A 21293-nucleotide genomic window follows, 5' to 3' on the forward strand; every position below is an offset into this window, starting at 1 on the left:
GGTCTCTGATCTGAGCAGACCTGACATGCAATAAATACGAGCATCACAAATAGCTGGGTATTAAAAAAAAAAAAAAAGGCAGTAACTCTTCAGTGACACCAGACTCCGGCACAGGCTAAGCACGGTATGGTTTGACCAAGTTAGGTATTTTTACGAGTGATGGGGTTCAGCCTCCAGCGAGGTGAGCTGAGTCAAGTGATAAGACACTGTACAGGTGATAGCACCTGTAAAGAAGAAGAGAAGTCAGTACCACACAACATACTCAGAATACATCCGACATTTTCCTCTGTGTAAGTCCAATCACCTTACAAAGCAGGGTAAGTGTCACTAGCGCCAGTTGAGAAATGAGAAATTAAGGGCCAGCTGTTCTGAAGCCTTCAAGGCCATCACCCACCACTGGAGCCAGATGTTCTGGCTTCTGAGAATGTGGCCCCCACAGCTCAGGTTTTTAATGGTATTTCGGTACTTGGAGTGCTTAGCATCGTAGCACCTAATGTATTTAGGAGTCCGACTCTCATGGACAGTCCATGGAGCTGTGACACCTCCCACCAGCTGAGGAGTTGCTCCTTCATACACAGAGCTTCTGTGGGGAGCTGGGGCTACAGAATCTTAGCACCTGTTACTGTGGTCTATTGATGGGGACAAGGGTGAGTGTTCGTATGGAGAGGCACTTCTCACCTGGTTCCAACCTGTTGTGGCGAGAGAGGGCTGGGGTTGTCCTCTCTCCCCAATGCAGCCTGCATCCTCAACCCCTCATCACCAGGGTCACCATTTTATTTTCTAAAAAACAAACACTGATTGCGTTAAGGGCCCAAGCAATGCTGGGTAAATCTAGTATCAAGCCAATAGTACTTGGCAATTTGCTGTAATTCTCAGAGTGGGATTTGACAGAGGCAGGTTGAATTATGGACTGGTCCAGGGAAGGGGTGGTACGCAGAGCAGGTGGCCCAGCAGAAAGCTTTGGAGGTGCTTGTGGGAGAAGTGGAAAGTCCAGTGTTGGAGGAGGGAAGCTGTGGAACGGAGTTGCCCAACGAAAGAATGGCTCAGCAAGGAGGGAAAAGGCTGTGAAAGGCCTTGAAAGGAAGGGCAAGAATCCTGAATTCAATTCATTGGCGAAGTGGGAGGCAGGGAAGGGGATGCCACGGTAAAGTGACAGGCAGGGAAAACAACCAGAGAGGGTGGGCATTGAGGAGCCCTGAGAGAAGTTACAGTGGTTGCGCGAAGAGGTGACGGCAGCCCAGATGATGGTGTTGCCATGGGGATGGTGAGGAAAGCAGGGTCCTGGCAGTGCTATGCTGCAAGGAGCTGCTTGGATGTGTGGGCAAAGTCAGAGAAAAGGCAGAGTCGGAGGCAATGCCTGTGGCATCTGTGGGCGGAGCCGGGCTCTGTGAGGAGCCAGAGGGGGTGGAAGGCGATAAACTCTCTCTGGTGTGCCAGAGAGCGCAGAAGGCCAAAAAGACGACAGCAGAGACTGTCCCGGGGGAGGGGATTTGGAGAGAGCCCAGGATGACTAATGGTGGCCCAAGTTGAGTGGCAGCTCATCAGTGGGGAAATGGGGGAGTTAAGTGGTGCAGTAGATTCAGCGATGGGGGGCATGAATTGAAATAAGGGGCGCCCCGAGGGAGCAATCGGTAGTGCAGAGTCCTCAGTTAGGCAGATTACCAGTCACCCTGTGGACCGGTGACCGAAACCCGGAGGAGGCTGTGGCGTTCTCAGCGGAGGAACGTTGCCTGGTAGTTAAGGCACCGGTTTGGGAATCAAGACCCTGGAGGTGAAATGCTGGGAGCGCTGGATGGGGGTGTGGCCGATAACTGTCATGACTCAGGATTTCACCAGAATTTCTCTGCCTGCCACTGTTATCGTGGTGAGCCACGCCTCTTGTGCAGCACTTTTCAGGAGACAGTCCGGGCGATGCTCTTTCATCTTGCCAGGGCTGCGTTTGTGCCTGTGAAGTGAGAATGCGAACGTTTCCCTCGCGGTGCCTCCAGACGGTTTCCCAGGGTCAACAGCTCCCGTGGGACCAAAAATGTGCTCTCCTAAAAGTTTCATTTTCTGTCTTGTCCTGGTGACAGGAGCACCCGGTTGTACTCACAAAATTCATCGAGGGAGCCCGAGAAGTGGAAATGGATGCTGTCGCCAAGGCTGGAAAAGTAAGAACTGTATTTTATTTTCCTTATATTTCATTTTCCCTATTTTTTTGTTATGTTTTTTGTTTTTTTTTATGGGGGGGCATGCAAAGTGTGAATCACCTGGGTTCGATTAACCCTGTGGTAGAAGAGGAGGGTTTTGTGCCATGGTGCAAAGAGCGGTTTTGTAGCTGAGCGGAATAGAGATGAACTGAAAACAAAATTGATTGTTCATGGCTAGCCAGTCTCCTGAGAGTTTTCAGCCTCTTGAAGATACCTGCCTTGGATAGGTCTTCTAGCTGCAGTTCCTGCTTCAAGATTTTGCCTTTCTCCCTTTTCTCTGGGCCTTTTGTCTTCCTCATATGGTGAAAGAGTGAGGGTGAATATAATCACATTTCCTAATCAAGGCCCTTTGCTTTTCTCTGCATACTTCATTAGCATTTCCCTCTGTCAGGGCCTTGGGATTCAAAAGTGCTTCTGACAAGGCCTGATCCAGTGTCCGTTGGAGTCTATGAAAGAACTTCTTTGGGGCTTTGGATTGGGACCGAAAACAGGAGCATAAGGATTTACTGTGATAGCTCAGACATTGCTCCATTAAGTCCATTATATCCTCCCTCTAGCAACGATCAATACACGCTGCTTCCAAAGGAAGTGAAACTAATCCACAGCCCAGCCGGGCCTTTGTAGAAATGATGCAAAGAGGAGGGGTGAGCAGGAATTGCTTCATCTGGACAACCCAGACAGACAGATAATGGCCTGAAGCAGGAGATTTGATTTTCATTACTATTACTGCAGCTTGCAGCACTGCGGTCCAGCGGTGTGCGCTGGCCGTTGTTTGCATCCACTAGTCCTTTTAAATTCCTGCAAAATGTGCTTGAAGAGCCAGGAAATTCCATGTTTTTTTTATCAGAGGGGTAGCCGTGTTAGTCTGAATCTGCAAAAGCGACGAGGAGTCCTGTGGCACCTTATAGACTAACTGAAGTGTAGGAGCATAAGCTTTCGTGGGCAAAGACCCACTTCGTCAGATGCATGTAGTGGAAATTTCCAGAGGCAGGAATAAATATGCAGGCCAGGATCAGGCTGGAGATGATGAGGTGATCCAATCAAGGAGGATGAGGCCCACTTCTAGCAGCTGATCTGGAGGTGTGAATTCCAAGAGAATAGAAGCTGCTTTTGTAGTTAGCAAGCCATTCACAGTCTTTGTTTAATCCAGAGTTGATTGTGTCAAACTTAAAGATGAACTGTAGCTCAGCAGTTTCTCTTTGAAGTCTGGTCCTGAAGTTTTTTTGCTGCAGGATGGCTACTTTTAGATCTGCAATTGTGTGTCCAGGAAGATTGAAGTGTTCCCCTACAGGTTTTTGTATGTTGCCATTCCTAATATCAGATTTGTGTCCATTGATTCTTTTACGTAGGGACTGTCCTGTTTGGCCGATGTATATAGCAGTGGGGCATTGTTGGCACATGATGGCATATATTACGTTGGTGGATGTGCAGGAGAATGTACCAGTGACAGTATGGCTGATCTGGTTAGGTCCTGTGATGGTGTTGCTGGTGTATATATGTGGGCAGAGTTGGCACCGAGGTTTGTTGCAAGGATTGGTTCCTGAGTTCGAGTTATTATGGTGCGGTGTGTAGTTGCTGGTGAGAATATGCTTCAGGTTGGCGGGTTGTCTGTGGGCAAGGACCGGCCTACCTCCCAAGGCCTGTGAGAGCGAGGGATCATTGTCCAGGATGGGCTGAAGATCGCTAATGATGCGTTGGAGAGGTTTTAGCTGGGGACTATAGGTGATGGCCAGTGGTGTTCTGTTGGTTTCTTTCTTGGGCTTGTCCCGTAGCAGGAGGCTTCTGGGTACACGTCTGGCTCTGTCAATCTGTCTCCTCACTTCCTCGTGTGGGTATCGCAGTTTACAGAATGCATTCTGTAAACTGCGATACCCACACGAGGAAGTGAGGAGACAGATTGACAGAGCCAGACGTGTACCCAGAAGCCTCCTGCTACGGGACAAGCCCAAGAAAGAAACCAACAGAACACCACTGGCCATCACCTATAGTCCCCAGCTAAAACCTCTCCAACGCATCATTAGCGATCTTCAGCCCATCCTGGACAATGATCCCTCGCTCTCACAGGCCTTGGGAGGTAGGCCGGTCCTTGCCCACAGACAACCCGCCAACCTGAAGCATATTCTCACCAGCAACTACACACCGCACCATAATAACTCGAACTCAGGAACCAATCCTTGCAACAAACCTCGGTGCCAACTCTGCCCACATATATACACCAGCAACACCATCACAGGACCTAACCAGATCAGCCATACTGTCACTGGTACATTCTCCTGCACATCCACCAACGTAATATATGCCATCATGTGCCAACAATGCCCCACTGCTATATACATCGGCCAAACAGGACAGTCCCTACGTAAAAGAATCAATGGACACAAATCTGATATTAGGAATGGCAACATACAAAAACCTGTAGGGGAACACTTCAATCTTCCTGGACACACAATTGCAGATCTAAAAGTAGCCATCCTGCAGCAAAAAAACTTCAGGACCAGACTTCAAAGAGAAACTGCTGAGCTACAGTTCATCTTTAAGTTTGACACAATCAACTCTGGATTAAACAAAGACTGTGAATGGCTTGCTAACTACAAAAGCAGCTTCTATTCTCTTGGAATTCACACCTCCAGATCAGCTGCTAGAAGTGGGCCTCATCCTCCTTGATTGGATCACCTCATCATCTCCAGCCTGATCCTGGCCTGCATATTTATTCCTGCCTCTGGAAATTTCCACTACATGCATCTGACGAAGTGGGTCTTTGCCCACGAAAGCTTATGCTCCTACACTTCAGTTAGTCTATAAGGTGCCACAGGACTCCTCGTCGCTTTTGCATGTTTTTTTTGTGTCCCTGTCCCTGTGTATCTCTCCCCCTGGGCCTGTGCAGAACTCGTCTTTGTGGTGGGCCTGGCGGTGAGGCTGGAGCTGGGCATGTCAGACAGGATGACCCATGACTCTTTCTTCACACAGGTCATCTCACATGCTATCTCGGAGCACGTGGAGGATGCAGGTGTTCACTCTGGAGACGCCACCCTGATGCTGCCCACCCAGACTATTAGCCAAGGAGCTGTGGAGAAAGTGAGTGTTTTGCTAAAATTGACTCATTAGCTCAGGCCATAAAGACCCAGAGTTTCAGGCCCTCTTCCTAAAAAGATACCCTGTGGGATATGGCCAGGAACAGTGTTCAAATTGCAAACACATCCAGAAACTTTCTTCTTCTCCTCATAGAAAACTGGAAGGGACCTTGAGAGGTCATCAAGTTCAGTCCCCTACCCTCATGGCAGAACCAAGTACTAATCCTGACAGATTTGCTCCCAATCCTTAAGTGGCCTACTCAAGGATTGAGATCACAACCCTTGATTTAGCAGGCTAATGCTCAAACAACTGAGCTATCCCTCTCTAATCACAGGAGTCCCTAATACAGAGCTGAGTTTTGCAAACCCCTTTATAAAAGTGGTGGAACATGGTATGGTAGGCTGGGACATGATAGCAGTTTTCAAATACCTAAATGGAGGAGGGAGAAAAAGCACCATTCTCCTTGGCTTCTGATGACAGGACAAGAAGCAATGGGCTTAAACTGCAGCAAGGGAGATTTAGGTTGGACATTAGGAAAAACTTCCTACCTTTTCAGGGTGATTAAACACTGGAATAAATTGCCCAGGGAGGTTGTGGAATTTCCATCACGGGAGATATTGAAGAGCAGGTTAGACAGACCTGTCAGGGAGGATGTAGATGGTGCTTGGTTCTACCAGGAGGGCAGGGGATGGGGCTTGATGACCCCTCGAGGTCCCGTCCAGTCCTAGTGTTCTAGGATTCTAGATGGGATGGTGGCTTCTTTCCCAGTTTATTTCAGGATAGTGTTGATACAGATACTGTTGATCTTTGATGACGCAAGTATATTGCTAAGTGACTGAAGCCTGTAAAGTACCCACTTAGCTGAAACCCAGTTTATCGGAAATGTGAACCGCCCCATCCCAGCCTGCAGTGCGTGACGTTTAGGGAGTCCCCTCACACCATGCAGTGGTTAAATGCACGAGACTCCATTTTTATTCCCATCACCTCGTGTGGACATTCTGGCTCTGGGTTCCTCGGCCTCATAGGACAGACACGATCTCCAAAGGCTGCTGCGGGTTGTGAAGACCATGGCCAAGCTCCCACCTTGGAGCCGATCTGTGCGTAATAAATAACCTTATGCTGCCTGTTTTTTTGTAGGTGAAAATTATCACCAAGAAGATTGCTCGGGCCTTTTCCATCTCGGGGCCATTCAATGTTCAGTTCCTGGTGCGAGGAAACGACGTCTTGGTAAGAACTGCGGAGGAGGAGACTCAGGCGGCTCCAGTGTTGTGTCCTGCCAATGTGCCATTTCTCTGTGCTCCCCCTCAGGGCAGAGAGACTGAGGCAACAGCAGCTACATGCTGTAGTCCGAGCGTGGGTCTGCACACATAATGCCTGCCTTGTTCAAGGGCCTCTCTGTGCCACGGAGATACCTTTCCCTGCTGTGTAAAGCACTCTGTGGTGCAGCGTGGGTATGTCTACATGGCAAGCCATTATTTCGAAATATTAGCGAGCTGAAGGACTTCTTACTCCGACTCCTGTAACCCTCATTTCACGAGGGCTGTGTCTACACTGGCAAGTTATTCCGGAAAATCAGCCACTTTTCCAGAAAAACTAGCCAGCTATCTACACTGGCCGCTTGTAAAATCATCAGTGCTTTTCCGGAAAAATTATGCTGCTCTCGTTCGTGCAAAAGTCTTTTTCCGGAAAATTGTTCTGGAAAAGGGCCAGTGTAGACAGCACAGTAGTGTTTTCCGCAAAAAAGCCCTGATCGTGAAAATGACGATCGGGGCTTTTTTGCGGAAAAGTGCGTCTAGATTGGCCACGGACGCTTTTCCGGAAAAGTGCTTTTCCGGAAAAGTGTCCTGCCAATCTAGACGCGCTTTTCCGAAAATGCTTTTAATGGAAAACTTTTCCGTTAAAAGCATTTCCGGAAAATCATGCCAGTGTAGACATAGCCCAGGAGTAAGGGAAATCGAAGGAAGAGTGCTCTCCCTTTGACTTCCTGCTGTGTAGACAGTGCCCAAAGCCAAATTACGCTATTTCGACTTCGGCTACAATGTGAAGGCAGATGGAGCTCTCTTCTTACAGGGCATGTCAACACTGAAGTTGCATCGCTTAATTTGACTTTTGCTCTGCTGTGTTGACGTGCCCTGTGAGAAGAGAGCTCCATCTGCCTTCACATTGTTGTCATTTGCGGGTGAAGCCATCTCTGTGAAATGGCTGTCTGGCAGCACATGGTTGTGTGAGGCTGTGCTCAAATCCAAATTTTCCAGAAGGATAATTTCCAAATGTGATTTATAGGCCTGGGACTCATGCCCCATTTTATTAACAAAGCGTCATCTTGACTTTATCATGCACCGGCTGACCTTTCGGTAGCCTGGATCTTGATGGGCCGCATGCTAAAAGCTAGAAGGGCAATATGGGTGGATGTGAAAGGGGCAAACCGAGTGTGTGCACCACTAAAAGGTGATCTTTCAAGAGTGCTATTAAATACAGGTGTACAACAAATGTCTGATCCTTGCAGGCCAACATCAGTGGGTGCTTTGCTCGCTGTCACTAACTGGGAAAGTCAAGGGAGTCCTGGCCATCTGTGAAAGGGGGAGGTTTGTGTTGGGACGGGAAGGGAAGATTTTACAAGACTCAAGTGATTTTGTGCTGACTGAACTGCTAGTTTGGGAATGAATCTTCCCAGCACTGTCCACCTCATTTTCTTTCTTCTCTTGTGATCTCCTTCTTTATCCACCTTACTTTAATCTGCCTTTCTCACCCCAGTTCACTCACTCCCTCACGTACCTGGATTCCTCCTCTTCTCTCAAACCCCAGTGACACTCTGTGTCGGGCACTGACTTTGTTCCTAGCTTGTGTCGCTAAACATATCCCAGCTAAAGAGCCCAAAAGTCCGCTTGACCAGATGCTTGCCTGGAGAAATTTTCACTCCCCAAAGAAATAGTGTGACAGCAAGGAAAGGGCCAAATAAGCTTGAGTGTTTATAACTAGCTCATGGTGTTTTCTCCCTTCCTCCACCTCCGGTTTGGGCACTGATGTGTTTGAAGCCAAGGCTATGGTGTGGAAAACACAAGACACATTTTCAAAAGTGACTGGTGATTTTGGGTAACCAGCCCTGTGAAAACCAGGCTCCAAGAACCATCAGGTTGGCTCCTCACAATCACTCAGGCCTTGCCTACACAAGAAGGAAGATCGCTGCTGCTGTGCTCGATCTTCCGGAGTTTGATGTAGGGAGTCGAGTTAAGACTCACTAAATCAAACTCAGAGGGCACCCCCACCAGCGTTCAGAACTCCTGCTTTTTCAAGGAGTAAGGGAAGCCGATGGGGATGCCACCAAGCACGCCTTAAGGTAAGCCGACTCCAGCTACGTATTCTACAAAGCGGGAGTTGCGTTCCTTAAGCCGAGTCGCCTAGGTCTAGAGCTTCAGAATCTTGACTGCAATTCCCATGCCTGAGCATGCACCTTATATGAGAATTTGGTGAGATTTCTCTCCAGCTCCTGTGAGTGTTATCCCAGGACGAGTTTCCAGAAACCTCCAGAGCCTGTTTATGCTTGTGAATTTGCACCCGAATAGGAGCTTGACCTCTGCACTTCACAAATCCATGGCACTGAAGAATCTCCTCTTTATCCCTTCAGGTGATAGAGTGCAACCTGCGGGCTTCACGCTCCTTCCCCTTTGTGTCCAAGACTATTGGCGTAGACTTCATCGATGTGGCCACAAAGGTGATGATTGGGGAAAAGATCGACGAGTCATCCCTGCCTACCCTGGAACGACCCATTATCCCTTCTGAATATGTTGGGATTAAGGTATGGCTTTGAGAACCAATGGGATTAAGGAAACAGCGGAGAAATTACGCTGGCTCCTGCTAATAGGCTTGACGTTAGGATTTTGTTCCTTCACTACCTTTAATTAATAGGGAACAATCCTGCCAAGCACATTAGCTTCAACCTGGGCTCTAAATGTGCATGTCCAAAACTGTGCAGCCCAAGTTTCAGCCTCTTCTTGCTGCCTTCTGAGAAATGTGCACAAATCTCTCTTCTTACGCCCCAAAGTCGCATGCCCAAGGATTTAGGCATGGAGTTTTGTGTGGTTTTTTAAAGGAGGGGAGGCTCTTTTTTTGAATCTCCCCCCCCACACATACACACTCTGGGTGAAACCTTGGCCCTTTTGAAGATAGGAAAACTCTCCTTGACTTAAAGGGGGCCCAGATTTCACCCTTCCTAACTCTCTGCCTGTACAAATAAATAAAGGATGGGTACTCAAGACATTTTCAGCACACGTTAAGAAATAAAGTTCTGTTTTCAGGCTGATGTTTCTAATAAAATGTGGAAGAGCCGTACGGACAATCTGCTGGAAGTATAAGTAGAAATGTGTCTAAACGTATTATTTTTCAAAGTACAGAATGTTCCGACATTCAGGAAGCAAGACTTTATATTTATTGAGAGCATAGCTTGTGTATGATTAAATATACAGGGAGTGAGGGCAACTTCCTTCTGCTAACTTACTGTCCAAACCAAACTGCTCTGCATATAATGATATATTGGAATATATTAGAATATAATGGAGATCGATGATCAACTTAGGGAGGGAAGTAGCCGTCCAACTTCCACACCGTGTAGAAGCTTCAAATATCGATTTATGCCAGTGGTCGAGTTTTCTGAAATTGATGATTTGCTATTTTAATAGTTTATTGGATGGATCCGGCAGTGCTGTTAGCTAAAGAGTCCAGGGTTACATCCCTTTCGGAATGTTAGCACCAGAGTGAAAACCCCTAATGTGTTCCTGCAGGTTTCCCTGGGAAACTCTTGCATTGCTGATGTTCTGTATTTATTCAATATTGTTAAATCTAACGACTTGCTAACAGTTTTTTGAACGCTGACAAAATACTCCATAGAGATACAATCCTCCTTATCAGACATCCATGTTTTCCAGATGCCCCTTCCACATTTTTTTATTTCTAGGAACATTGGCATTAAAACGGGATTTTGTTTCTCAAACGGCACTTATATGCTCTGAGATAAAGATGTTAAAAATGTCACCTCGACGGATCTGCTTCCTTATGTATTGAGAGTCAGAGCTTCTTAATATGGGTGACTGGTGTACATGCTTTTGCTGTGTTTCATTGTGGCGCCAGCACTGCTAGCAGAGTGACATGGAGTCAACAGCACAGGAAGCTGGTTGGCAGGGGAAATGGGCACTCCAGAGCACTGTCTGCCGGGAAGCCATCTGCTGAGTGAATTGGGGAGCCAGCTGTCCAGGCTGCCAGACTGTCTGGATGGGCGTCTCTCTGTACTGCCCAACATCTGTAACCAGCTGCCCAACTCAGTGTGTTGGGTGCCCAGGCAAGCTGTTGTGAAGCCAGGGAAACTGGAAGCCCAGAAGAGCCCCAACTTTGCAACTGCCTTCTGGGGGGCTATGGAGGAGCCGGAGAGCTGTGAATGCTGAGCTCCCCATTGGCCTATCAGTGGGGCTGGTGAGGAGCTCGGGGCCCAGGGAGGCAGACAAGGGGACTGGCAAGAGCCAAAGCAGCTTTCCATGGAAAGTTTAGTCCAAATTGACCCAATCCCACCGAACTTCTGGATTCCAACAAGCATTTCCTGACAGAAAAACGTGCGGTCACAAAAATTTCTGATCAGCGCCACTCAGCATGTCCCCGAGAGCAGCACATCTGTCTCCTTGTCTTGGGAAACATTCAACTGCCCCTCCCTATTAAATAGCCTCTTAAAATCACAGTGTAGCTCCACATATAAGAAATCTCACCTCAGGTTCCTCACAGGGGCTTTGTGCTGGTCAAATCCATGATAGTTTCTCCCAGTCCCTGACCAAGGTTCAAGGGATACTTCAAATCCGTTTGGCTGCTCTTCTCGCTGGTCATCACCAAGACCAATGTGATCATTAGACGTATGCACCTTGTACATAAATTGGATCTCTCTCTCTCTTCTGTAAAGTAGACATCTGAATTCTAACCCCGTTAATTACTCAGTTTCCTTTCTATTCTTTTCCTTTCTTTTTCCAGGCTCCAATGTTCTCCTGGCCCCGACTGAGAGATGCAGACCCTATTCTCCGATGTGAGATGGCTTCCACTGGCGAGGTACCATTTGCATTTAAAAAAAACAAACCTAAGTCTTATAAGAGCTTGTCTCCTAATGGGACTTGAACGTGCCTTTTGAAAAAGAAGCAAAGACTTAGAAATGGAGACATTTTCCCCACCTCTAGCAAACAGATATGCGCCTTGTTTCTTGGGGGGAAAAAAACTACACAAAGGCATTCCCCTGAAGAATTCAATTTATTTGGCCACTGGATGTCCCTCTTGACCTGTGCCTCAAATCCAGCAGGAAATGTGTTCTCAAAGAGAGCTGTCAGTTCTGGAAAGTTCTCAGCGTGTCAGTACGTCTTACGAATCACCTAATTCTTGACAGGCACATATATACAGCCTTCAGCATCCCAATCAATGCATGTCAGAGCAGCAACAGCCGACGTCAGGTCAGGAGTGTTTGGTCTTGGAATGTACAGGCTACTTACTGGCAACAGATACAGATGATGATATTTTTATGGTTGCCTAGTAACCAGCAAGATGTGTGCTGGGGAGCCGAATGAGTGAACGAGCGAGTGTGAATAAAGGGTAGCCACTGAAGTATTAACTCCAGGTAGGAGTGTTGGGGTTTGGCTGTCTTTTCCAACCTTTCTGGAGATGCACTAAGACTTTCTGATGAATTGCTGAAACCCATTCCAGCAAACATGTGCTGGCACAGGCATTAACAGGCGCAAAGCTGTTAGTTGTGTGTGTGTGTGTGTGTGTGTGTGTGTTAGATTGAGACAGAGAGAAATGGGCCTGATTTTCAGCTAAGCTAAGATTCCTTTGCACCACTCTGACAGTGGAAAATGGCCTTTAAATAGGCACAAATTACATTTAGACTCACCTGAAGGTACCTCTACCCTGTCAGAGCAATGTGAAGGCGCCATAGTATACATGAGAATCAGGCCTACATTTGGGTTGAAATAACTTCATGTTTCTTGCATCTCTCTGGTACTTTTATTGCGCTCTTCATCCTGTAGGCGAAACCCGTACAGCGGCTGATTTGCTTTCATTGTAATTAATGGGCAGAACAAAAAACCCCACCTGTTCTCCCTACTTTCAGAATGGAATTGTTGCCATGGGGTAGAGGGAGGGAGGGGAGAAAAGAACAGAAATGAAGCCAAGGGGTGAGAATTACTTTTCTTGATCTAGTAGCCAGTTTCCACCCTTGGGAACTGGGAACAGCAGCAGCTGCTTGTTGGAGCCTGGAGAAGCCCTCAGGAACAGCCAAGAACATTTATAGTTCGGGATCCTTCCCTTTGGGTAGCAAGAACAGCTTGGAAGTTGTTTACAAAACTTTTCTCTGGAGTGTCACCCAAAAGAGACATCATTATTGCACGTTTCCCATATCCGGATGATTGGCTCTTGGTAAATCGCTCCTTCCGAGAGGTCAGGTCGATGATGGAGTTTCTATACTATCTTCTAGAATTGCATAAACAAAGAAAGGTCTGTTTGATCACCCGCACCGATGCTAAACTTCACTAGAGCAACGCTGATTTCTATATGCGCGAGAGCGTTCCATCGTGCAGAAAGATTCCAGCGTCCTCACAGTGTGGATTACTCACAGACCAAAAACTACAGTCAGATTTGCCTTTCACTTTTAGGTCACATGGCCGCGTGCGCTTATGTGACACTGTTCTCCAGGCTTCATTTATGATGTCTGCTGGCCTGGCTCCCGTCTGTCTGCTCCCCAGACAAAGACCACCTGGACTGCAGCGTGACTATTCCTGCCAAAGTCGACCTCTTCCTCAGCTGGAGGAGGAAACCTGGAGATATTGAGAGCCGGTGCTCCTATTAATTCTTCTACTGCCAGAGCCATCAGGAGCTCAGAGCTCTTCAGTGGACACCATGAGCAGGCACTGCTCTGCAGACCATGAATAGAAGGTTCATACGTCTGTCCATCGTTGAAGATTCTCTCAGTGTGATCTCTTAGCATCCCAGAGTAACAGAGAAGTTCCTGGAAAAAACAACAAATAGTCTGGTAGCACTTTATGGACTAGCAAAACAAGTAGATGGTGTCATGAGCTTTTGTGGGCACAGCCCACTTCTTCAGATGACCGGAGTTATGGGTTTGGAATGTGAACACTCGAAATAACTCCGGTCATCTGTAGAAGTGAGCTGTGCCCACAAAAGCTCGTGATCCCATCTACATGTTTTGTTAGTCCATAAAGTGCTACCAGACCATTTGTTGTTTTTTTCTGTAGCAGACTAACTCGGCTACCCCCTGAAGCTCCAGAAAAGTTCCTGTTTGCTGTTTGACCTCAACCTCGTAGTCTCAGCACTCATCAGGTCTCCGTCTAATCCCTTGGTGACATGCGCCATATTCCACCTGTTCACAAAAGTGGCATTTTAAGTTGCGATCACTTCAGCCACAAGGATGAGTAAGTTGGGAACCACCCTGGCAGACCCTCCGTATATGGTTTCTCCCAGGGAAAAGGTATCCCTTCACCTCCATCCTAGGGTCTTTCCTAAGGTTACTTCTGAATTCCACATCAAACAAAGTAGCCACTCAGCTGTCTTTTCCCCACAACTCCGTGCTTCTGCCACAGTGACAAGACTTCATTCCCTCAACATCAGACATGCCCTGGGAAAGGACCACACCTATCGGAAAATTACCAAGACTTTTTCTTGCTGTAGCAGAAAGATCGAGAGTTCAAGCCACGTCCTCTCAGCGGGCTCCTGACTGCATCATGGAGTGCCACAGGTTAAAATGCATTCCTCCGCCTCAGGGCATGTTCCACAAGAGTGCAAGCAACCTGTACAGCCTCTCCGCAGGATGTTCCAAGACTAGCTGAATGCAGAGTGGCCACATGCTTGCAAGACTGATTCAGACCCCTGCTGTGGATGCAGCAGTGTGAACTACAGTAGCATGAGCATCTTTGCAACCGGCTTCCTCACACCCTCCTCCAGACTGAGCCCTGCGTGTCAGTCTCCTACTTGCGGGATACACATGGGGACCAGATCTCAAAGAACTTCCGTTTCCTGCTGCAAACCCTGCATTCCTGCAAAGAGATGCAGTTGCACGTCTACTCTTCGCTGTTATTTAAGCCTTAAGTCATATGAAACATTTTGTTACAAGCTCACTTACTGTGAGCCAGGTGCTGTGTTCTGGTGTCCCAATAAATCAGAGCAGAATCTATTTGCATTGTTCCATGATATGCGGTTGATAGTCAAGCATTGCTTCAGCCTGCCTTGTGGCTTAATTAAAACCGTAAGATTCGTCGGGTCTGCTTTTTACCCCACCGGTTCAAGAGAAGTCACACCGCGGGCTACAGGACAAAGCAGAAACTAGCACTTTTAAACAAAACATCGCATGAGGTTCTTTTTAGTTGTGGTTTGCATCTTACTCCTCTGTTTTGTCCTTCCCTCCTAGGTCGCTTGCTTCGGGGAGAATATCCATTCTGCCTTCCTGAAGGCCATGCTCTCCACAGGGTTTAAGTTTCCCCAGAAGGGAATTCTGCTTGGAATCCAGGTGAGCCCCAAGCATTTGTGAATCAGAGAGAAGTAAGGGCAGACGCTGTGGAAATGGGGTAACTGGCACTGCACATTGCAGTCACTTATTTGTGTTGGTTTTCAATGGAAGCTCTCTGCGTTAGGGACTTTCTGCAGCCACGACATGCATGAGGAGAGGGAAAGAGCAGTAAAACTTTGCATTCTCTTGCAATGGGAGATTTCTCCCTCACGTATGCTCATACAGCATCTGTTGGCTTCATGGGAGCTGTAGGGGGTATCTTTGTGGGCAGACGTGAGACCAGACCCCTCACGGTGAATTGCCTCATGGTGACAGCAGAAGCCCAGAACCCCTCTAGCCAAAAAGCCCCAGGGGAAGAAATCAAAGCCTGTCCCTGAGCCGTACAAAGTGCTCATGTCTCTCATGCATTTCTCTCTGATCCTGCTGCCTGAGCTTTTGGGCAGATCACAGCCATGCTGCGGCAGAAGTCCATTCTGCAAGCCCACAAAGGGGAATTCTGCTAATGGGCACACTTTGGCCATGTCTACACTGGGAAACTATTTCAGAGTAACTAAAATCAATTTAATAACTCCCAAAATGACATAATCCAACTAGCGGGTCCACACTACAGGGAAGCCTTGAAATTAGTCCGAGGCAGGCTCTGTTCATGTGGACACGCTCCCTCGACTTAGAGTCCCAGGAAGCACTGGGGAGTCATTCGTTCCAATTACTCTGGTTATTTCAAAACAGCAGTAGCGGAGCGTCCACACGAATGCTATTTGGAAAGAACTATTTCGAAAAAAGGCTTGTTCTCCGAGGAAAGCAGGAGGACAGACTTTGAAATAAGCAGCCCGTTATTTTGAAATAACAAGCGTGGTTGGGTGGACGCTCCGCTTATTAATTCAAACGAACAGGGGATTATTTCAAAATAAAGCCCTAGTGTAGACCAAGGCGTACTTGTTTGGACAGAAAATGGCTGTCCTTTCCCTCCATCTCTCCCAAGGCTGCACCACCAGGCAGAGCTGTAGCAGAGTCTTCTAGGCTGAAGGATGTGTTGTTTTTGCAAAGTATACAGCCATTGTCGGTAGGTGTAAGGGGAAAAAAATTCCTCCACTGCTTCCTGCACGTCTGGCTGTCCAATAGGAATGTAAGGATGGCTGTCAGTACCTGTGAGGGTTGGAGATGTGTATGGATGGCGGCTTCCTCTCCTGCCTACTGGAGTCTGCAGCCAGCACTGTGCTGATGCTGTCAGGCAGCGGGAAGCACACAGTACCAGGCACCGAAAGGAGGAAGCTGTGAAATGGGAGTGGGTCTGAGACAGAGCTGTGCTTTGATGCTCCTAGTCCTGCTCCTTTGTGCTCCCTGCCACACTGATGTTGAAATATTCCCAGTTATTAAACTGTTAAAAGAGAAAGGTGCAGGAACACCCAACTCAGTTTCCAAGTTCAGGCCTCTAGGTTGGTGACAGAATATTTACCGAGGCCACCTCTTCATTAGACAGAAGATCGACACTGCCACAATCGATCTTCTGGAGTTTATTCAGTGAGTCTAGTTAAGACTCACTAAATCGAACTCAGAGGGCACCCCTGCTGGCTGCCGGCATTCCTGCTTGTGCGAGGAGTAATGGAAGCCAACGGGAGCATTTGATCTGGTTGGCCTCCCACTTTGGGGACAAAACAAGGTAACATTTGGACTGATACAACCAAACTTCATGCAAAGCAAAATGATTAGTTAAGCAAGGAGGCATGCATCTACTACCTACACAAATGCCACTGTTATACTCACAGGCAAAGATGACATAGGCTATCAATGGGGGATCAGTGACAGCAGAGTAAATAAAACTTATCAGCCTGGAACATAATGGGACCTTTTGGATGTTGACTGGCGCTTTCTTGCAATTTAGAAAAACTACACCTTCTATGCTCCATTATCATGCTAGTTAACATAGTTGCCATCATTAGATATCTGCCACCTTCTTACTGGCTCTTGACATTACACATTATTTAAATTAATATCTGCCCCACTGTCCTTCCCACACTGTCAGTATAGATGGCATTTTAATAAAACATTCACACTTGCTAAAAACACTCATTAACAACTTTGCTCAGACTAGCAATAACCAAAGCCTAAAGATAGCCTGACCCTGGGCCAGTCCTTGCTAACTCTCGTTTTCCTATAGCACGTGGTTTCATTTCCCTACCGAATTAAGCCCCTAACCTACTTATTTCTTAACCCAAACCATCCTACAGGCTGCATCTCCAGAATGTAGGGTAGGCAACAGAACTTTTCGTTTGTATGGCCCCCTTGTGGAATCATGAATCAACCATTTTTGGGTCTAATTGTGGAAGTCCTTCAGGGCAAGGCCTTTTGCACAGGGCGCTAAGGAGGTATTTGCCTTGGGAAAAGCCCTGATCTGTTTACAGTTCTGGATCTATAATGGGATCTCAGAATAAAAAAAAGTAGCCAGCAAACCCCCCCGCTCACACACACCCCTATCAAGTACAGTTTCTCTGCAGTGGGGTAATCATATCTGCAGGAGATACTGAAGTCAGATATGCTCATAAAACTCCTCAAGGTCTCATGTGTGCCGCCGATGATCAATCACATCATCCGAGACTGTAAAATTCGAGGGTCCCAATAAAACACTCCACAGCTCTGCCCCATGCTCCTGCTGTGTTTGTAATTAGCTTATGCCCTATATGCTGGCACAAAGTCAATACAAATAATTAAAACAACACGGGTTCTGCAGCCAAGAGATGATTATTATAGCTGCTCTCCCTGTACAAGTGAATCAGGTCCCAGTGTTCATTGGTAGTTGGGAGTCCTTGGGGAATTTGAAAGGGTTGTATGGGGGACGGTGCCTAAAAGATGACCGAAAATGAAGCAACGTGTAAATCAATGGCACTAGTGGCAACACAGCGGCGAGTCCAACCTTCTTCTTGGACTCATCAGAATGATAAATGGATTTAAGCCACAGCTGCTAATGACTGTAACTATACATAAAAGAGCTTGCTTGATATCCAGACCCTGGGCTCTTCCCATGGGGCACCTGCCCTGCTGTTGGTATCTTTGCAGATAATCATGGCAGGGCTAACATTGTAACATGTCAGCTCCGGAGAGTACTGGTGGATACAGTCTGAGCCTGTTTGCCTAATGCCAGTGCTTCAGAAGAGTAGGGAGGGAGCAGTGATGTGAGTTACAAAATGATTAGTAGGACATCTGCACCAGCACCTGTTAATCTGAGCCAATGGTGCTTGGGATGAAGGGAAAAAGAACAAACAAAGAAACTTTAGAAAGCAGCCCGGGTGCTGTCCTTTCCAAGGAGCGTTGGACAGTTGGGAAAGAAAACAACAAATCGGGGGGATAAGTCTTTTTGCGGTGCTTCAGCACAGCATGTTTTTCTAGATAATTAAACTGCAAAGTGATAGGTGTGGTTGAAACAACAATGGTGGTAAATGAAGCAGGGTGGCATGAGGAGACAACGCTGGAAGCAGGCAGGGAAAAATAATAAGCGGGAAGAGGGTGGAGGAGCTTTGTCTGATGCTGTTCTTGTTTGATGTGCATCCTTGAGAACAGATCGCTCAATCCAACATGGTGGTGATGTGCCCTCATGTAGATAATACAGATTCAGAAACAAAGGGAAAAGTATCCATATACTTGGATACATATACACACCATGACCATTCAGAATGTCATAGCAGGGTAGCGTTCCCAAAACTCTTAACCCCTGGCTCTTCAACTACAGGACCATCTCTCTTAGGTGTTGTGGTGCAATCAGCTTGGCACCCCATGGGAAGGGCGGCTGATTGCATCCAGTAGGGGGCAGTGACGTACTGGGACAATAACCGATCCCTAATGCCATTACACAGATGGTACATTTGATCTACTGGAGAGGTGAGGCCAGCTGAGTTGCACATAAACATTCCCTTATGGACATTTCAGTGTTTGGTGATGAACGGCTTCATTTGCTTTCCAGGCTGTACTTTTAGGTCCTGCCAAGCCATCGGAGTACAAAAGGTAGAAATAAGTAGCCACAAGGGTGGCAAAATTACCGTCCCTGAATGGGACCAGGGGAAATTTGCTTAGAGAGTGAGATTCTTCACTCTAGAACATCTTTGTCTCATTTGTATTAACTACCCAGAGATGAGGCGAGTACGTTCCCCATAGGATGCAGAAAAAAAAACAGGATTAAAAAGGACGTATTTGATTTAAAAAAGGAGTCATATAAAAGGAGTCATATAAAAAATGGAAACTAGGACAAATAACAAAGGATGAATATAGGCAAGCAACATGGGAATGCAGGGGCAAGATTAAAAAGGCAAAGGCACAAAATGAGATCAAACTAGCTACAGGCATAAAGGGAAACAAGAAGACCTTTTATAAATACATTAAAAGGAAGAGGAAGACCAAGGACAGGGTAGGCCCCACTGCTCAGTGAGGAGGGAGAAGCAGTAACAGGGAACTTGGAAATGGCAGAGATGCTCAATGACTTCTTTGTTTCGGTCTTCACCGAGAAGTCTGGAGGTGTGCCTAACGTGGTGAATACAAGCAGAGAGAGGGTAAGTTTAGAAGATAGGATACACAAAGAACAAGTTAAAAATCACTTAGGAAAGTTAGATGTCAGCAAGTCACCAGGTCCTGATGAAATGCATCCCAGGATACTCAAGGAGCTGATAGAGGAGGTATCTGAGCCTTTAGCTATGATCTTTGAAAAATCATGGCAGACGGGAGATTCCAGAAGACTGGAAAAGGGCAAATATTGTGCCCATCTATAAAAAGGGGAATAAGAACAACCCAGGAAACTATAGACCGGTCAGTTTAATGTCTGTCCCAGGGAAGATAATGGAGCAGGTAATTAAGGAAATCATATGCAAACACTTGGAAGGTAATAAAGTGATAGGGAATAGCCAGCATGGGTTTGTGAAGAACAAGTCATGCCAAACTAATCTGATAGCTTTCTCTGATAGGATAACGAGCCTTGTGGATAAGGGAGAAGCGGTGGATGTCATATACCTAGATGTTAGTAAGGCATTTGATACGGTCTCGCATGATATTCTTATTGATAAACTAGGCAAATATAACTTAGATAGGGCCACGATAAGGTGGGTGCATAATTGGCTGGATAACTGTAGTCAGAGAGTTGTTGTTAACAGTGCTAAATCCTGCTGGAAAGGGATAACAAGTGGAGTTCCTCAAGGGTCTGTTTTGGGACCCGTACTGTTCAATATCTTCATCAATGATGTAGATATTGGGATAGAGAGTACGCTTATTATGTTTGCAGATGATACCAAACTGGGTGGGGTTGCGACTTCTTTGGAGGATAGGGACATAATTCAAAATGACCTTAGCAAGTTAGAGAAATGGTCAGAGGTAAACAGGATGAAGTTTAATAAAGAGAAATGCAAAGTGCTCCACTTAGGAAGGAACAATCAGTTCCATACATACAAGATGGGAAGCGACTGTCTAGGAAGGAGCATGACGGAAAGGGATCTAGGGGTCATAGTGGACCACAAGTTCAATATGAGTCAACAGTGTGATGCTGTTGCAAAAAAAGCAAATATGATTCTAGGTTGTATCAACAGGTGTGTTGTAAGCAAAACTCGTGAAGTCATTCTGCCGCTCTACTCTGCACTAGTTAGGCCTCAGCTGGAGTACTGTGTCCAGTTCTGGGCGCCACATTTCAAGAAAGATGTGGAGAAATTGGAAAGGGTACAGAGAAGAGCGACAAGAATGATTAAAGGTTTAGAGAACATGACCTATGAAGCCAGGCTTCATGAACTGGGCTTGTTTAGTTTGGAAAAAAGAAGATTAAGGGGGGACATGATAGCGGTTTTCAAATATCTAAAAGGCTGTCACACGGAGGAAGGAGAAAATTTGTTCCTCTTGGTTTCTGAGGACAGGACAAGGAGTAATGGGCTTAAAGTGCAGCAGGGGAGGTTTAGATTGGACATTAGGAAAAAATTCCTAACTGTCAGGGTGGTCAAATATTGGAATAAATTGCCAAGGGAGGAGGTGGAATCTCCCTCTCTGGAGATATTTAAGAACAGGTTAGATAGACATCTGTCAGGGATGGTGTAGACGGAGCTTGGTCCTGCCTTGAGGGCGGGGGGCTGGACTCGATGACCTCTTGAGGTCCCTTCCAGTCCTATTATTCTATGATTCTATGATTTCCCTCAAAATGGCATCCTTCTGGCACAGTTGTTCCCTCTAAAGGGCTAACTCGTTGGCTAAGTTTTTAATCAAACCCTGTGACTAGAACCCAAGATTTTCAATTAATGACGCACGGCATCTTTGAGATGTGCCAATTGCTCCATCCTAGTATGAGTCTCAACTGTTGTTGTCCAATGGAATCGCCACCTTAGAAATAGCCAAGAGGCACTAATTCTCGCATTCCTTGCAAAGTCCCTGCCAGGTTACATATCATACTCATGGGGGCGGTAGAATGCAGTGTAATCTGGTGCTCCACAGCACTTTACAGGTCAGGTCTTCCGATGGTCTCAATCACTGGCATGCTG

At 46.8% G+C, this 21293-nt stretch overlaps 1 protein-coding gene across 1 annotated transcript in view; it reads left to right on the top strand.

Moving 5' to 3' along the window:
* Positions 1–21293, top strand: part of CPS1 (carbamoyl-phosphate synthase 1) — a 283263-nt gene that overhangs the window by 252400 nt on the left and 9570 nt on the right. The window contains exons 30-35 of the mRNA XM_075933931.1: positions 2073–2150; positions 5157–5264; positions 6399–6488; positions 8887–9057; positions 11268–11342; positions 14701–14799. Coding sequence (XP_075790046.1) covers positions 2073–2150; positions 5157–5264; positions 6399–6488; positions 8887–9057; positions 11268–11342; positions 14701–14799 — 621 coding nt within the window. The remainder of the gene's footprint in view (positions 1–2072; positions 2151–5156; positions 5265–6398; positions 6489–8886; positions 9058–11267; positions 11343–14700; positions 14800–21293) is intronic.

The sequence above is a fragment of the Pelodiscus sinensis genome, chromosome 7, assembly GCF_049634645.1.
Source record: "Pelodiscus sinensis isolate JC-2024 chromosome 7, ASM4963464v1, whole genome shotgun sequence".
Taxonomy (NCBI): Eukaryota; Metazoa; Chordata; order Testudines; family Trionychidae; genus Pelodiscus; species Pelodiscus sinensis.